The sequence below is a fragment of the Papio anubis genome, chromosome 5 (assembly GCF_008728515.1).
Source record: "Papio anubis isolate 15944 chromosome 5, Panubis1.0, whole genome shotgun sequence".
In the NCBI taxonomy this organism is placed as follows: Eukaryota; Metazoa; Chordata; class Mammalia; order Primates; family Cercopithecidae; genus Papio; species Papio anubis.
The window spans coordinates 162989056-163007265 of record NC_044980.1 but is presented as its reverse complement, the minus strand read 5'-3'; the positions used below and the strand labels follow the sequence as shown (position 1 = coordinate 163007265).

General features: G+C 49.8%; 1 protein-coding gene across 1 annotated transcript in view; it reads right to left on the bottom strand.

Moving 5' to 3' along the window:
* The window catches only part of KCNIP1 (potassium voltage-gated channel interacting protein 1), a 379587-nt gene extending 369840 nt beyond the window's left edge, over positions 1–9747 (bottom strand). Inside the window, exon 1 of the mRNA XM_017960121.3 lies at positions 9063–9747. Coding sequence (XP_017815610.1) covers positions 9063–9150 — 88 coding nt within the window. The 5' untranslated portion in view covers positions 9151–9747. The remainder of the gene's footprint in view (positions 1–9062) is intronic.
* Between the last annotated feature and the right edge of the window lie 8463 nt (positions 9748–18210).

Genomic DNA, 18210 nt, shown 5'->3' with positions numbered 1-18210 from the left:
TAATGGGGATGGACTGGGGAGGGTGGTAAAACCCAGGGCTTGGGGCCAGACCGCCTAGGCTTCCAGTTGTGCCTACGCTTCACGCTGGCTGTGTGACTCCAAGCCAGGCCCGTCCCCTCTCTGAAACTCGCTCTTTATATCTGCAAGTGGGGTTAATTAGAGCACTCTACCTCCTAGGGTTCTCATGTGCACTAAATAAAATGGTGGGCACGGAGTGCTTAGGCAATGCTGGGCACATGGCAGGTGCCACCAGCAGTGCTGCAATTTTGTTTAATCTTTAAATTCCAAAGCTGAGAGGCCTTTGAAATCAGCAGCTCCTTCATTTTAGAGATGAAGAAACTGAGGCCCAGAGAAAAAAGCCATTTGCTTAGTGCAATGGGCTGAATGTTTCTGCCTCCTCTCCCCCAAATTTACATGTTGAAATCCCACTCCTGAGGCGATGGTATTTGAAGGTGGGGCCTTTGGGAGGTGATGAGGTCATGAAGGCGGAGCCTCTTGAGTGGGGTGTGTCCATAAGAAGAGGCCAGAGAGCTACCTTACTCTCTTTCCTCCACGTGAGAATACAACAGGAGATGCTGTCTGTAAACCAGGAAGAGTCCCCACCAGAACTCCACAGTGCTAGCATCCTGATCTCAGACTTCCAGCTTCCAGAACTGTGAGAAATACATTTCTGTTGTTGATAAGCCACCATGTCTTTGTATGGGATGTTAGGCCATCAGGTTGATAAGCAGCCTGATGGCCTAAGACAGCAATCAAAGGTGAGGATTTGGACTCAAACCCTCCATTTTGGTCTGGCTCCAAAGCTGTTGTTCTTAGCACCTCTAAGAACACAAAATGGAATCTCAGCGGCTTCAGCCAGCGGGGACCAAGGTTAGCTTTGTATTCGTGGTCCTCCTACCCTCATTCTAACAGAGAAGCAAGGCTTTCCTCTGCCCCTAGACTGGAGACCTGTGAGCAGTACAGAGAGGGTGGTCAGTGGTGACAGTAAATGACCTCCCGTGAGTCTTTTTCAGGAGTCCTGGCTTCTCTTTCCTCCAGCTGGCCCAGGAGGCCGATGCAATTTCCTTATTTCCACATCCTCTCCCCCAGAGCTCCTCTCCCTGCCTGCCTGCCTTTAAGCGGGGTCCCCCCTCCTGCACTTCTGGGTGGGGTGCAGGTGGATAAAGGGGAAGAACCCCCGCCTCACCAGAGCACCTGGCCAACTGTGATGCATGGGCGGTGCGGACCTGCACCCAGGGGCAGTCCCCCAGCAGAGCACGAGAGCGGAATGGGGGCAGGAACAGGCCTTTGGTCTTGTTTGCACTGACCCTTGTCTCATCCAGGTGGCTCTGGCTGGTCACTGCTGTCAAACTCCAGCACAGGAATTCAGAACAGGGAGATAGGGAGTGGCAGGCTGCAGAGAAAGCCTGACTAAGACCAGACCTCAAAAAGGGAACTCCAGGCACACGGCCCGATGTTGCTCAGCAGGGAAAGCATTTAGTCATCATTTATTCAACCTTCCCCGGCTGCAGGTGCTTGAGGCACTCACTCTACGTGATTCCCATGTGGTGAACGCTTTTGCAGGGCTCCCGTTCTCATGGGAATGGATGGCCAATAAATCCATAAACAACTAAATAAAAAGGATCGTTTCAGTTGCTGGCACATTTTTAATTACAGAACTTGTCATCAAGAGTGACTGGGGGCAGGCGGGATAATTTTGGAACAGCAGCACATCTGGATAGGAGCCGGGAAGAGAACTTGACCCACAGAGGCTCAGCCTCGTTTCTCTTGGCTACAAGTCCAAAGTCGTATCACAGGAGAAGAGAAGGGTGGGGAACTTGACTTTTACTGAGCAGCTTTTATGAGCCAGGTCCTGTGCCTGTCACACGTCCCATCTCATTCCATCTCCAGTAGCCACATGCGATGGAAATTACTGGCCCATTTACAGAAGGACACAGACTGAAGATGGGGAATGGCTTGTCCAAGGCTGTCCTGCTGGTGCAAGGCAGGGTTGGAGCCCAGGTCTGTCTGGGTCCAGAGCTTTCCCACCCTGCATCCTGCTTCCCTCCATGGTGATGACTTCACATCGCCACTTCCACCCTTGGGAAGCAGTGGCTTTCAGGGATTTGGGACCTGGGTCTGGTGAGAGAGGTGGCCCAGGGGAGATTCTATAACCCTAAGAAGACTGGGGAAGATGAGGGTCCCTGTGGCACAGCAAAGGAGGCCCAGGCCTTAGAAGGCTGATGAAGACCTGACTAGATTCACTCCTCCCAGGGCTATGGTGTTGCAGCCTGTACTCTCCTGCCTGCCAGAGGGCCCCATTTCCAGCTACTTTTAATTTGGAGCAAACTAGCCGCTCCCCTGTGGTCCTGAAGTTAATAGGATGTCTGTGCAGCAGTGGCAGGATAAATGGCCCTGAACGAATTATTCCTGCATGATATCAGGGTTGTCTAGGAGAAAGACACGGAAGCTCCAGAGGGGCAGGTGATCCCACCTTCTTCTCTGCCCTCTGCTGTGGGACTATGGAGACCCCAGTGAACTGAGCACCTGGACAACCCAAATGGGTCAGGGAGCGCTGGGCCTGCTGCAGAGGGGCAAGGGTGGTGGGGTCAGTAGGCTGGGATGAAGGCTACTGGACATCAGGAGGGCCAGGGTGAACACATGCCCCTCCTGGCAGGCTCTAGCTTGGGGCTGGAGAGGGAGGCGGGGACCCAGAAGCCCTGGATAATCAAGCTTTCTTCCTGTGACAAGGCACCGGCACTCAGAGGTTCCAGAGCTATAGAGAGTGAGTGGGGCTGTGGTAACATGACCAGAGTGCTCGCTCAGCCCTCACTGCCAGGACAGTGAGCGAACCAGGACTCAGATGGGGGGGACTCTCTTTCCCCAGGATGAGGCAGCATTGAAGCTTAGCTTTTCACCGAACAGGTGGCATTCTCCTTTTGGTAGAGGACATGGTATCTCCCAGGTCTCAAAGTCCCCAGTGTGAAGGCCTCTGCTTTCCCAGATAATTCCAGTAAACAGCTGCAACACCTCAATTCCAGCCTCTGCCTAGTGTCCAAAGCTTTGTGTATTTTCCCACACCCAAGACCACTTCTCACACTTGCCCTGTAAGAAGGAAGAGCCATGGGGGAGCGGCCCAGTGACCCAGCGGAGGAGTAAGCAGAGACTATTCAGTGTCTGGCAGGTGCCTTGGGCCCGCACACCTGCCTGAGAGGGGATAAGGATACTGAGAGAGCATGTATGGCTGTCCTGCTGACCTTGGCCTCTGGAGTGTTCCCTTTCCCCATAACCCAGGTGATGACACTTTAATGGAATTTGTCACAACCTTTTGCATGACAGGTGGCTGCTCTGACAAGACCCAGCAGGGAAAAACCCACCAAGAAAATTAGTGGGTTGCTGGGGGACTCTCTGCTGGTGGCAAGGTGGGGAGTAGTGCAGGCAGGCATGACTTCTCCAGCCCTAGGAGTGCAGAGGAATGTACCTTGTCTTGGCACCAGCAGGACCTATGTTCTAATCCCAGCTCTGTCACTCACCAGGGGAGCCACCACACTTAGCTAAACCTCAGTTTCCTTATCTGCTGAAATGGTGATTGCAATCCCTACCTCCAGGATCAAGACTAGAATGAAGCAAGGAAGGTGCGTAGGGCACAAAATGTAAGAGGGGGCCCTGCCAGAGCAGAGCTGGGATTTGCCTGTGAGCTGCTAGCCCTTACTCAATATCATCATTACATTAAAAAACAGTCTTGTGCCATTGATGTTATTATTATCTCCAATTAAAAGTGGGGAGCTCGGCTTGGGGTGGTGTTCAAATGACACAACTTCACACAGCTGGTAAAAGGCAGAGTTGATACTCCAGCTTGGCCTGCCTGAAGGCAGAGTCATGCCCAGGTCCAAGGTCAGTCTCTTGAGGATCTTGAACAGCAAGAGGAGGAGGCAAGAGGAACAGTGTATCTCTGATGGGGGAGCTGAGGTTTTGTCTCGAAAAAAGAGGAACAGCCTGGGCTGGGGCGGGAGGGGAGAGTTACAGCTCCAGGGCCTTGCCCTTGAGATAGATCTCATCTTCCCACACCCCTTTTCCCCACCCCCGCAGCCTCATGGGTGGCCTGGAGGACACTAAAGGCTCTCCTGGATCGGATTCCTCCCTTCTGCTCACTTTGGCTCTGTCATCTGTGCCTGGGGTAACATTTGTTCCCGGTGTGCAGAAGGAGATGAGTTTAAACCTCCCCAGCCAGAATGGAGCCTGCACAACTTCTGGCTCCTGCCAGAGGCCCCCAGGAAGTCTGTGAGGGGAGTGGGGAGCTGACTGTGCAGAAAGAGGAAGGGGCAGGTTCCCCAGACCCCTGATTTCACGAAGCATCCGAGCCAGGAGCTGAGCTTCTCCTAGGTTAAACAGCAGGCAGGGGCCTGACTCTGGGAGTCAGGCTTTTAACTCCTAATAAGGAATCAGGTGAGAGAGATGGCTCGGGGCAGGCCCTTAAGAAAAGAAGTTCAGCAGAGGGGAAGCAGTGGTCTAAAGTCATCCAGTGGTCGGATGCGGTGGCTCATGCCTGTAGTCCCAGCACTTTGGGAGGCCAAGGTGGGAGGGTCTCTTGAATCGGGAGTTTGAGATACAGTGAGACCCTGTCTTTACAAACAGTCAAAAATTAGCTGGTTGTGGTGGCACACACATGTGGTCTCAGCTATTTGGGAGGCTGAGATGGGAGGATTGCTTGAGCCCAGGAAGTCGAGGCTGCAGTGAGCCACGATTGCATCACTGCACTCAGCCTGGGAACAGAGTGAGACCCTGCCTCAAAATAAATAAATAAATAAAGTCATGCAGTAACTGACAAGGCCATAGGCTTTCACAAAGTGATCATGAGATGTTGCTCTCAGAATCTGTGCCTGGTGCTGAGAAAACAATGAGTGAGTGAGAGGGAGTCCCAGCCTGGAGGGGCTCTCAACCATGAGAGTATCAGCTAATAACAGTAGTCGGATCCGTCAACACTACTGAGCACCTAATAGGCAGGCAGCTTTATCTACACAATCTCATTCAACCCCATAAGAAGGGTATTGTAATTTGATTTTATAGACGAGGAAACTAAATGCCAAGGAGGTGAGAGACCCAGTCCGAGGCTTCCGAGCCAGTGTGCAGCGTTCAGGGATGTCTCAATCTAGAAACCAACTGTGCTTCTCACTGCATTCGTGGTTTGCAAATTTTTTTAATGCCAAAGGGATTCTTTAAATTTGAGAGAAATCCAGTCAATAAAACAAATAAAAATAGAGCCGGAGGGGTGGGAGTGGGGATGCCAGAGGCCTGCCCACCCAGCCTTTCCTTCTGGGAACAATCTTAATGCCCTTCCCTAGACACTACACAAGCCCAGACAGAGCCTGAATGTTTTATGTGGTGGGAGGCTCACGCAGGCTGGAGGCTGGGGCTGAAGCTAAACAGAGTTCAGAGAGCATTTGCTGAGCACCTGTGGGACAGGTGTTGCATGGTGCTTCCTAGAAAGCTCCTGCACCAGGTGGCATCTCAGGCTGATGGCTGGTGTCTGTGCTGTGCAGTGCTGTTTCATTCATTTAATACAGTAACACACATACTCCATTCTGGGCACCATACTAGTAGCTCTGGCTACAGTGGTAAGCAAAAAAATGCACACGGTCTTGCCTTCATGGAGCTGAAGTCTAGTGGGGAAGAGAGCCTTTAGCAAACATGTTCCTAAAAGGAACACAGATCACAAATTATGATCGGGGTAGGAAGGAAAGTTCAAGGTTGATGAGATATGTGAGCAGGTGGACGTGAGCAGTTTATCTCTGCAATAAGCACTGATGAGAAATCTGGGTGAGCTGGCTTCTTAGACCAATGGCAAGAAGGATTGCTGGCATGGCAGGAGGTGGCCAAGGGTTAGGAACAGGCGGGACAGGGAGGGTGGTCCTGGACCCTCCTTGTTCCCCAGGTATTTGCAAGGCTGTTAAGAAACAGTAAATTGCCGTACCTGGTCCAATACATTCTTTGCATTCCTCAGTTCTGCAATGGACAAAGAAAAATCCCTCTCCTGAGGGTTGGATTACTGCAAATCTAGAACTCAGTGCAATGAATAATGAATAAGTGAAATCAAATTAAAACCAGAAATCATTAAGCAGTCATAATGTATCCACATAGGGTCGAATCTAAACCCACCTGGGGAGGTGTAAACATGAGAAAGCCGTTTTCTGGACTCTCTGCAGGCCTTTCTCAGCTACCCTGCTCCCAGCCTGGCCCTGCTCCCGTGTTCCTCACTATTTAACAAATATTCAGCAAACACCTGGATTGGGTAGAACACCAGTCGCCCAGCACGTGCCTGGCGCAGAGCCGGGGCTGTGTAAACACTTGGTCCTCTCTGCGGAGCTGAAGCAAAGAACACAGATACAATCCTGCCCCAGTGCCTCCCATGGGCTGCCGCTCTCAGCCCTGGTGGCAGGAAAGGCTCTACTGCAGCAGGTCACAGGAAGGCCAGGTCCCCACGGAGTCCCTTCTGTGTCACAAGGATCTTAGTTTCTGGGATTCTGAGCAGAGAGAGGGAGCTGTCCTGACCCGCCAGCTGTTTCCACTGCAGAGGCCAACACTCTGATGCTGCTGCCTCTTCCAGCTTCAGCCTCCTCCCACCTTCTCAGTCCTGCCTCTCTTCGTCTCAGTTTAGATGTCACTTTTTGGAGGTGCCCCTTAGTCTGCCCCAGACATCTCTTCTCTATGCTTGTTGACCCCCATGGTCCCCCCATCTCAGCACTCCTTCCAGGGAGCATCTGCATGTGAGGTCTGGGTACCCATCAGACTGTAGGTGGGGACAAGCCCTCTTGATGGAGGGCTTGTGTCTTATTCATTCACATGTCTGTTGTCTTGCAATAAGCATGGCACAGAGTAGGTGCTCAATAAATAAACTGAGCGAATGAACACAGGCAAATATGCAGAAGAAAATATCTTCCTGATCATTTGTGGCCATCTACCCTCGCTCTGTTTCTGTCCCTGTCTCTGTCTCTCTCTCTCAAATACACATGCACACAGAGTTCTTTGCCCATGCTCTCTCCTTTGCCAGCTTGCTTTTTCAGTCACCCCTCTTGCTGCATAATGGCCTTCTGTGATCTCATTCCTCTTTTGGGGCTGCTTGGGAAGTACAGACTCACCTGTAGGAGTGAGTCAGGAGCAGATGAGGAGCTCTGACCCTGGTCCTGCCAGGGGAATGGGTGGGGGTCTCTCTCTGCAGACCCATGTTCATCTCAGCCCTGACCCTACCCTCACAGCTGGTCATGGCAACACACTCCACAAAGGGATTCCTTGGCTAGGTGCCGCTGGATCTTTGCACCAGTGCTAGGAGGTAGACAGGCTGCAGGGAATGGACTCGTTTTACAGATGAAGAAACTGAGGCTCAGAGAGGCTGTGACTTGCCCAGGTAGCAGAATCAGAGTTGAGACCTAGGTTTCCTTAGGCCAAAGCTCTTTCTGCTGTACTTATGGGAAACCCCCACGATCCCCCTATCTCGGCATTCAGTGTGACATCCAGGGAGCATCTGTGTGTGGGGTCTGGGTCGCCACTAGACTGCAGGTGGGGACAAGCCCTCCATCAGAGGCTGCGACGGGATGCTGCCTCACACTCCTCACCCTCTTAGGTCCTGCTCTCTGTAATGTGGAAAGAAAACCTTCCAGTTGTCTCTGAGGATTGAATGGGGAAACTTTGTGAAATTTCCTAACCCCTTTGCTTTCTCCTTCTCGAGGAGGTAAAGCCACTGAGAGCCACCACAGCTACACCCATTAACCTCCTGTTCACCCCACTTCTGGCCGCCAGTAATTCTGCCAGGCAGCCTGGCCCTCCGCAATGGGGGCTCAGCCCACCTGGGTACCTTGGAGGAGCAGCGCCCCATTTCAGAAGGATGGTAGGGAAATAACAGGAAGGTCAGAACATCCCAACGAAGGAGATAAACAGAATCCCATCATTCCCACCACCCACACATGCCACACAACGTACACCGGGCCAGACCCGCTAGGCAGCAGGCACCTGAGCCATGTCATGAGATCTGGCTGCACATAGCCTTTCTCTGCTCTCACTGTTATTTTTCAAAAACCCATCAAAGGTTTGTGGGCTCCTTCCCTGAATATTCTGCCGGCTGCTTCCAGTGCCTCTCCCCCACCCCCAGCCCCCAAAAGACTCTTCCTGAAAGACAGCATGAATATTTAAAGACATTTTTTCAGCCAGTGGAACCACATCACGCTGCCGCTCTCCCTTGACATCATCTCCAGAAAGTTGGCCGGATCCCTCCGAGGGCCTCACCTTCCCTGGTGCCGAGTGTAAAACGGGGTTTAAGACACAGGGCCAGGCCCTGAGGAGTTAGCCTTCTTTCTGCCTCCCGGCTGTGGGCCCATCTGGGGCTGCAGCCCTAATTCTGTTCCACAGCCACTTTCTGGTCTGCCCAGACAGTCACTCCTGCAAACCACCTGCCACCCCAGTTCTTGGAGAAGCTGAAAAGACAGGCATGGACATAGGCATGAAATGTGGAGGGACAGGGATCCAAGAAAGCAGAACGATGAACGCAGCCCCAGAAGCACGAGACCCTGGAACCCTATGAGAGGAAGCTCTTGGCACGTGAGGTGCAGAGCTGATCCAGTTTCTTGAATCCACCAGTGCAAAGCAGATTCCGGTCCATCACCACCTCCTGCTGGCCCCCTCAAGCGTCTCTGTTCTGCAGAATTACTCACAACCCACTGCACCAAATCTCTCTTTTATCAACAAAATACAACCCTCCGTGGATAACTTCTTGAAACTCCAGTCACGCTAAGCCACTTCCAAAGCTCTGGAAAGGGTTCTGTCCCTCTGCCCGCCCATAACCTATCAGCCACACACCACCAACTCCATTTCCAAAGTTCCAGGCAATTACAGCCAGCTGAGTTCCCTGGCTGGGTGCCTGCCTACTCAGAGCCAGGACCCAGGTTGTCAGCAACCTCGAATCCCAGCCACCAATTTCCCCAGCCTTGTCCAAGACCTGGGTGCACCAGAATGGCCATGCTCAGCACACCGAGGCAATACGACCAGCCAGGTCATATCAAGACAGAAAGCAGGGGCAAGGCCAGTTTCCATACCTTTGCTGAGGGTCCCAGTGATGAGCTTGAAGATGGTCTGGGCAAATTTCACGAACCCGAGCTTGCATCTTTTGGAGCAGCCGCTCATGGTGGTGGAGGGGAGCCAGGCTCTGCTGTCAGCACCCAGAAGGGACAGCACCCACCTTATGCACCCCAGGAACTTGGAGCCTGCCTGGGTGAACCCTGAGTGACGGATGCACCCCCAAAGCCAGGCTCCGGGAACAGCACAGCTGCCTCTGCAGCGAGTCTGGCTTCTGCATCCAGAGAGCCTGCAGGGCAAACTCTCCCTCCCTCTCTCCACCCACTCCTGCTGTCCACTTAAGTCCTCGCCATGGGAGGACCTCAGGATGCCAGGGCCAGGACAGCACTGCCGGGGCACAAGGTACTCCAAGGGAACCGAGGAGGAGAGTAAAGCTGAGCAGAGCAGGGAGGGAGGAGCTGGAGCTCTCCCAGGCTTTGCTGACTGTCTTTCTTACATGGCAGCGGTAATGTAGCAATTAATACTCAAGTCAGAAGGGAGGGGACTGCTACGCAGAAAACACTCAACCCCACAGTCTCCCACACTCGCTCTCCCACTCTTTCCTTCCTGGTTAATCTGATAGATCAATTCTCTGTGCCTTGATCAGGATCTGGAAGAACTCCCCGCAGAGCAGGAAGCGGCTGTCGGCACTCAGCAGAAAGTTTGTAGGCAGCCTCAGAGTGGCCTGGTTTGCATCTCAGAGAAGCTGGGCTGAGTGGAGCCTCCGGGGAGCCGGCCTGTGAACATCGGACAGACAGACAGAGCCCACGCAGCCTGTCCAGTAACCTTGGCACCAACAGCAGGTGCTGTTTGCCTTCCTGACTTGGAAAGGAAAATGCCCCTGACCACCTCCTGCTCCAGGTATCCCTGACTCAAAATCAGACTACTGAATTCCAGCCTCCACCCCTGCGGAGCAGTCATGAGTCTGCTCTCTCACTGGGATAGGAAAGGAATGCAATTAGGGCTTTTCTTGATTGAGATAGTATTCCTCAGAAATGTCATAAAGGAACGACCGAGTTTCATATAATTAGAATACAATGCAACACTCTTAACAGTGAAACTGCAAGGCAGTATGCACATGTGAAGTCCAGCTATTGCTCCATAAAAAAACCTGGCTGCCATTCAGTACCATAGTCTGCGTGAGTTGGAAGGGACCTTGGTGGCAGGGACATCTCATCCCACCCTCTTCACCGGGTGTGAACCTCCCCCAAAACAACCCTACTTTGCTTTCTTCAGAAAGTTCTTGTGGTCCCTGGCCATGGGCACATCTGTGAATGTAGTGTGGCTACTTGTGAACAGCAGATATGAAACACCTTCATCTGAATAAGGCTATGCACTGGCAACTCTCTTCTGCCCCAACTGTCTCCCTTTGATCTGCTTCTCTGGGATGTTCAAGAGGAATCAGTTGCTTAAGAGACAGAGAATGGAGACTGCCAGTTTACAAAATGCCAGATAAGCCAGAACTCATGTATCAGGTCTGATTTTTACCCCATGTTCTGGGAGTCAGTGTGGAAGCGAATCTTCAAGAAAGAAGTATCAGCCCTTAGAGTGGTCATCAACAAATTTCAGCTCTGAAAAGAGGCCTGGGAGACAGTCTGCAAACTTAGAGCCTTTTCAAAGCCCCAAAACCCTCAAGCCTTGTCAGCATGGTAGGAGTCAGAGCATATAAAACAGAAGTAGCTCTGGCAGGAAATACCCCATTGTGCTGGATGTCTTAGGGCTTGAAATTGCCGTGTTATTCACTCTCTGTCTTAAGAGTTGAAGGTCCCAGATAAAAGGCACATGGTGTCCGGGAATGTTAAAGGCACTTAGGCTTTGGTTCACTCATTCACTTATCCAATATTTACTGAGCTCCCAGTGTGTAGGAAAGAGCTCAGCATCCAGGGTGCAGAAAGGGCTGAGCCAGACAATTGAGACGACAAGGTCAGAGCTCTCATGGACTTACAGAGAAGGAGATTCACCACGAGACACTCAGTCCTTGTTGAGAATCAGTTTATCTAACTAACTTCTTTCACTTTGCAGAATCTTACTGGGATTGAGGCATGAGGCAGGTAGGTGTTAAGAGGATCATGGAGCACGACCTGGCAGGCAAGGAGTGGGCAAAGAGCAGACAACCTGGGCACCACGGAGGAGAAAGATCGGAGACAGAAAGTTCGGAGGGAGGGTGTGGGACCCATCTGATCATTTTACCAACAATAATACTGTCCTCTGAATAGGTGAGTTCACTTTGCAGGACATAGGACTCTCAGCTATGCCCAGTTGCTCCTCTCTTCCATCCTATCAGACAGGGTAAGACTAAAAATTGAGAAACCAAAGGAAAAAAGGCTGTGACAGTAGTAATATTAGGTGATCCAGAACTCAGTCTTCGGCCTGGAAATCTGGTCAGGAATCCTGCTGGAGGAATGACTGCCACGAGGCTGTCAGCAGCCTCTGTTCAGGGATGACAAGAGATGTCCAGGGTGGATCTACATTTGGACCCCAGTTCAGGAATCCCAACATTTGACTATATATTGGGAAAGAAACAAAAGCATATGTTGTTTGCTCTGGCAAATCCTATGAACATCCCATAGCTCCTCCAAGCCAGATGTGTAATGGATAAGAGCATAGATCTTCGCACCAGGTATCTACTGACTCACTTGTTTATCCTACACATACATATTGAAAGTATACCATTATCATGGACTCTGCTCCAGGTGCTGAGGATACAGTGGTGGATAGAACACACAAAGTCCCTGGACTTATTGACATTATATTCATGTGGTCCAGGGACAAAAACGGTCAACAAATGTGTCTCTGTACAAGAGAGAGTGCTTTAAAGAAAAAGAAAACTAATCAAATGGATAGAGAGTAGTGGGAGCTCTGATTTCAGATAGGGCCACTGGGGAAGGCTTCTATTAAAATGACATTTGAGCAGAGACCCAAACCAGCCATACAGCTCTCTGGGGGTAAGAATATTAAGGCTGAGAGAATAACAAGTGCAAAGGCCAAAGACAGCCCTGAGCTCAATCCTAGGGTTGAGCTCAACTCAGCAGCCGTTGAACAAACAGGTTAGCCTCACTGAGCCTCAATTTTTTCTTCTGTAAAGTGGGAATAATGATCCCTGACTCATAGGGTCTAGGGAAGGTTTAAATGAAATTAATGTGCTTAATATAGTGGCTGGCATAGTACATGGCAGAGGTTATTATGTCAATGGCAAAGGTTATTGCTGCTGCTCCTACCTCTCCTACTATTGATGCTGATGCTATTTCTGCCCCATCCCCAAAACAACCCCTACCATCTATGTGACTAGACAAGAAACATTCTCTATCAGTCTGGACTCCTGAACACCTACTATGTGCCCAGTCCCAGGCAAATGCTGTGGAGGGCTTCAAAGGAAGTGTGAGATGGGATCGTTGTCCTCACATAAAGCCATTATAAAACAACTTTTATCAAGGGAGGGGTAGAGAATTCCAGAAGAGGAAGAGAAGATTGAGATCGCTGAAGCTGTGGTGAGTGGAAAAGAACTCACAGAGGTGGAAACCAAGCAAGCACAGAAAAAGGAAGGTGAAAATAAATAGAGGCTGTGCAGGTGAGACTTTTTAACTGTTGGAAATTACGGAGCCAGCTCTTCGATGTTTATCTCTCCCAGCAGCAGGCATTTTGGATTCTCCTCTGATCTCTGCAAGGCATCATGTGTTTGAACTCTCAGCCTTGGACGAATAAGTCAGGCCCAGAGAGGGTCAGCAGTATCCAAAACACCACACAGCAACATCCCCCAACACATGGGCAAGGGACTCAGTGTGCCAAGAACATTCCCAGCAAAGGAAGGCAAGGTGTGCCAGTATGCAGCTCATGATAGGAGAGTACAGGAGAGAATTGTGCTCTGTGCAAGGAATGTGCTATTCTGCAAATAAGGAACAGGGAAGAGGATTTACGTAGCACCCGAGACCCGAGAAATGAGACCATCAGCAGCCATGTGTTAGTCAGCCTCTGGGTCACAGATGTGCGTTATCCAAAGGAACTTGGGAAGTCAGAGTTTTCTCTCCACCTGAAACGTTTATGGGAATCTTCACACCCCAGTTCCAGGCGGAAGTAGGACTGGCAGATGGGGGCTCCAGCTGGTGTCTGGGCCTGGGAAAGTGCTCCGACTTTGAGTGCAAGGCCAAGAGAGGACAAACAATCTGTCCTTCACAAGGTTGAACGGCTGTCCTCCTCAGTGATGATAATGATAGCATCATTCGCCAAGTTTCTTCCCCGTGCAGGCGACTGCTTTAAGTACGTACATACCTTAAATCTTTATTATAGCCCTATGATGTAGCTATTATGTTATTATCTATTCTACAGGTGAGGAAACAGAGGCCCAGAGAGGGAAAGTAACTTCTTGATGGTCACACAACTGAAGCTGAATTTGAATCCAAGATCATTTGACATTTGACTCTAAAATGTACAAAACCTTACTTGATATCTCAACAGGGCTCAAAATTAAAATGACTCACAGTGTTAGAGAGGCATATTTTGCCTCGATATTGGAAGAAGTTAGTAGCTGTCTATCATAATCGTACACTCTCCGTCTCTGGATGTATCGTGGAGAGAGATTGAAGATATTTGTTCTGGAAAGAATTCCCTCTAAGGCCAGAGTTGTAGCGTGGGAGGGGAGGCAGGAAATGACTAGACAAGGGATCAGTCACTGTCCAGCCAGGAGAAAGAGACCACAGCAGCCAGTTTAACAGAGAGAATCTCACATAAAGACTTGTTAAGCTAACATTGGAGGACTGCAGGAGGCTAAAAGGAACACTGAGGAATCATAGAGGTAGGAACTGCAGGAAGTAGCTACCACTCCTAGAGCTGGGTGGGGGTGAGTAGAGGGCAAAGGAAATCGAGGCTGGAATCCCCTGGACCTAGAACTTCAGCAAAGGGGCCCAGTGACGCTGAGACCTAGACTTCTGCAGAGGCAGTGCCTGCTGGCTGATGCTGATGTCCTGAGGTTTTGTGATGAGCTTCATTCTGGGAGTTAAAGAAAGAAGAACACTACAAACTGCAACCAGCTGCTGCAGCCGGAACCTATTTGATGCCAGGGTCAAGAACTATTGCCTTGTAGTTGCAGGCAGAAGTGAACTAGAAAAAAACCTCTTCTTCCAGCCTGCACCTCTCTCCCCCCATAGTGACAGAGCTTGTCACAGGGCTGCTTGCAAAGCAGAAATGAGCAGAGCAGAGAAGGAAGCCCTGAAACCTGAGTGTGAAGGACTTAAAAACCAGTGCCATCTGGATGTCTTCCTTCCTAAAATCCTAGAGCCTTTTTCTCCTCGTGTGTTCATTCAGCACATATTTACCCGATACCTACTATGTGCCAGCCATTAGGGATATGCTGGTAAATAAGAAAATCCCTTGCCTCAGAACAGAAAACCAAACACCGCATGTTCTCACTCACAGGTGGGAATTGAACAGTAAGATCCCTTGGACACAGGAAGGGGAACATCACACACACACTGTGGCTTGCTGTGGGGTGGTGGGAGGGGGAGGGATAGCATTAGGTGATATAACTAATGTAAATGATGAGTTAATGGGTGCAGCACACCAACATGGCACATGTATATATATGTAACAAACCTGCGCGTTGTGCACATGCACCCTAGAACATGAAGTATAATAATAATAAAAAAAGAAAATCCCTTGCCTCATGGAAGTTGCATTTTACAGGCTGAGCAGGGGAGGGGGTACTCAGACCACAAACAAACAGATTCGTAAGGTAGAGAATTTCAGGCAGTGAAAATCCTGATGAAATGAAGAGTGTCTGGTCTGTGTTTTCTAATGAGCAGAATAGGGCTATCCCAGACTTTGCTGGTCAGCTGATAGAAAAACCACAAAGAGGAAAGGGGCAGGTTCCACGGGGGTCATGATCATTGTCATAATCATTACAGAAATATCACTGTGATGTGTTACACTGTTGCCAGATGCTGTTCTGGGTGTCTTATTTGGATTAACTCATCCTAGTCTTGTAACAAGCTCACGAAGTAGGTATTAGTATTTATTAAACCCATTTTATAGATGAGGAAACGGAGGCTCAGGCAAGTGATGTTATTTGTACCGGTGGGAGGAAGGTTGAGCAGCGTGATTAATGACTGATTGGAGGAAGGCACGGGGGAAGCAGAGGGAGGCAAAAGCCATCAGTAGTTCTGGAAACAGAAACAGGAAAGGTATAAAGAGAATCCGGTCTGGGGAGGGAGACGGTTACAGATTTTGTGTGTCTTCGGAAGACAAATATCCAGCTGGTAGATGGAAATGAAGATGAGGAACTCAGGAGAGCAGGAAGGAGCTAGAATTCTCATAAATAAATGATTTTTGTTGCTGCTAAGGAAGAAAATAAATGTGGCATCCCGGCAGGCCAAATATATTAGCATTTAAATACAGGCTTACACAGGTGGGTTTAAAAAAAGCAATTTCCTAAGAATTAAATCAGATTTTTTTCTTCTCTAAGTCTTAGAAAAATCAGTTCTGCTTGAGTGTGGTCCTCAGTGAGGGATTCTGCCTTGCTCTAGGGGCAGGCTAGCTCCACGTTCTCAGTGGGGCTCCATGTCTTCTTCCCATTATAATTACGAGAAAATGATGCCTAAGAAGCCGAGGGCAATTCATTAGCACTGTTTGCTGGAGTTTCGAAGGCTCGTTTGTTCTGAGAGAAGGGCACCTCATGTTGGGGTCTAGATGCACTCTGTACTCAGCTATGTCAGCAAGTCTGCAGGGGCTGGTTAGGCGAGATAGAGCAATCTCTGTTTTGCCATGGAAGTGGTAAGAAGGGCCAATGTGCAGCTGCTGGTGCTGCCAGGGCAGAGATGGGAAGAGACCAAGTTGGTCCTTGAAGCAGACCTTTCTCTTTCTGTTGCCTCCAAATGCCCAGGGTCTTTATACCACCTCACTGCTGCCTGTTGACATGTCCTTCCCTGTTCTGCCTTTTTTGCTCTTGTTGCATGCTATGCTAAAAACTGGACTCAGTCCTGGAGCACTACAGGGGCTCCTTTACTGTGTGATCGTGGAAAGAGAAGAACTGCTTTAAATTGGATACCAAAAGCCACAGGTATGGACACTGGCTGGTCCCACATTCGGACCAAGAGAAAACCCTACAAGACAGACTAATTTATATCTTACATCCACTTTCCCCTCTGCTTTCTAGAGTCATGAAAAGCAGGACACAGCTGCATAAAGGAGAGAGATTAGGGCAGGGATCCCAATTCCTAGATGCAAATTGATTGTCGACGCTACTTTTCTGTCACTTTCCCATCGAAATATACCTGACCTGTGTTCCAGGTGCTCAGGGCTCTGCTTTTCCCAAATGGCCCAGCTGGTTTTTTCCACACCCTCTGTCTCCAGGAACTGCATCATCAATGTCCCAGAGCCCCCAGGTCAGAACAGTGGGAGTCACTAGCAACTCCTCCCTATCCTCTTCCACCCAGTTTGCCCATTGCCAGCTCCTGTTACTTCTACCTCCTTAGTGTCTCTCTGATCAGCCCATTTCCTACAAGTCACACGCAAGTTTTTCTCAAAGTATGGTCCAGGGTCCTTGTAGTGGATTGAATGGTGGCTCCCAGAAAGACATGTTCACATCTTGCAACTTGTGAACATGGTGACTTATTTGAAAAAGGAATCTTTGCAAAGTAATCAAGCATCTTACAATAATGAGATCATCCTGGATTATCTGGCTAGTCCCTAAATCCAATGACAAGTGTCCTTACAAGAAACAGAAGATAAGGCAGACAATGGAGGAGGTAGCAATGTGAGCACAGAGGCAGAAATGAAAGTGGTGAAACCACAAGTCAAAAAATGCCTGGAGCCACCAGAATCAGAATTTCCCTGAGAGCTTCGGGAGGGAATACCACCTGATTTTGGACTTTTGCCCTTCAGGACCATGAGAGAAAAAATTTCTGTTGCTTTAAGCTACCCAGTTTGGGGTAATTTGTGACAGCAGCCACAGGAAACTAATATAGTTTATTTAAATCATAATTACTTACAGGAGTTACCAAAAATGTGGATTTTAGGGCCCATGCCCAGACACTTGGAGGACTGACTCTCAAATTTCAGCAACCATCACAATCGCCTGGGAACCTGGTAAAATCCTGAGTCCTGGGCCTGCTCAGAATACTAGCCTCTGGGCATGGGCCTTGGAATCTGTATTTTGATAAGTCCTCCAAGTAATTCTAAGAACAGGGACTATGACCTTTTCATCCTGGTACCCTAGTGTCTGGCACAAAGCCCAGGGCAGAAGAGGAGTAAGAAAGTTAACTGGAGGAATAAATAAGTGACATTTAGAAACACGCAGCCATGGCTTCTGAGTACATAGAGACGGAGTCATCAAGCCTATTCAGCAGCTGGAGAGAACGATGTTCCCCACCTCCTTCCCTAAAAGACATCTTTCTTGGTCTCCTGACTGACAAGGGGAATCATTTTATGTAGTTGTGGAGGAAGGGAACTTGTGTCTGTGTACCTACTAAGTGCCAAGCACCATGTCAGGCAAGTTCATCTCACAGAATAGTGAATGGACTCCATCCTCCTCAAGTCCCAACACAGTGCTGGCCGTGGAGAGCTTGTAGAGACTATGATAATCAGACAAAAGTTCTCTGGTCCTGGAGTAACAGACGGACATGGAAGAAGACAGAACTGGGCCCCAGGGGAAGGGATCAGAGAGAAGCTGCTAATGGAGCCTCTCATTCCAAGTCCTGTCTTCTGGGTCCCAGAGTCTCAGCTAACTGGCCCTAGAGACATCACAGCCCTGGAACTGATGAAGACATCACCTCCATGGCTGAGAGGCTGAGGGTTGGGCAGGGGGGCTGAGAGTAGAGCCGGATCTCTTTTATCCCCCCACCAACCATCACATCCTTCTCCTACCCCAAGACCTCCAGTGACCTCCCATTGCCATTCCAACAAAATCCGACATTCTTACTGGGACCCACAAAGCCCTGGGTGACCAGGTCCCAGTTGCCTCTCCATCCTCACATCTCTCCCGTCCCCTCACTCCCTTCCAGCCCTTCTGGCCTTCTTGTTGCTCCTCACACAGGCCAAGCATGCTCCAGATGTAGAACCTCTGCATTGCTCTTCCTCAGCATGGAACATTGTATCCCCAGCCAAGCTGATTGACACTTTATTGAGGTCTTTGCTTAAACA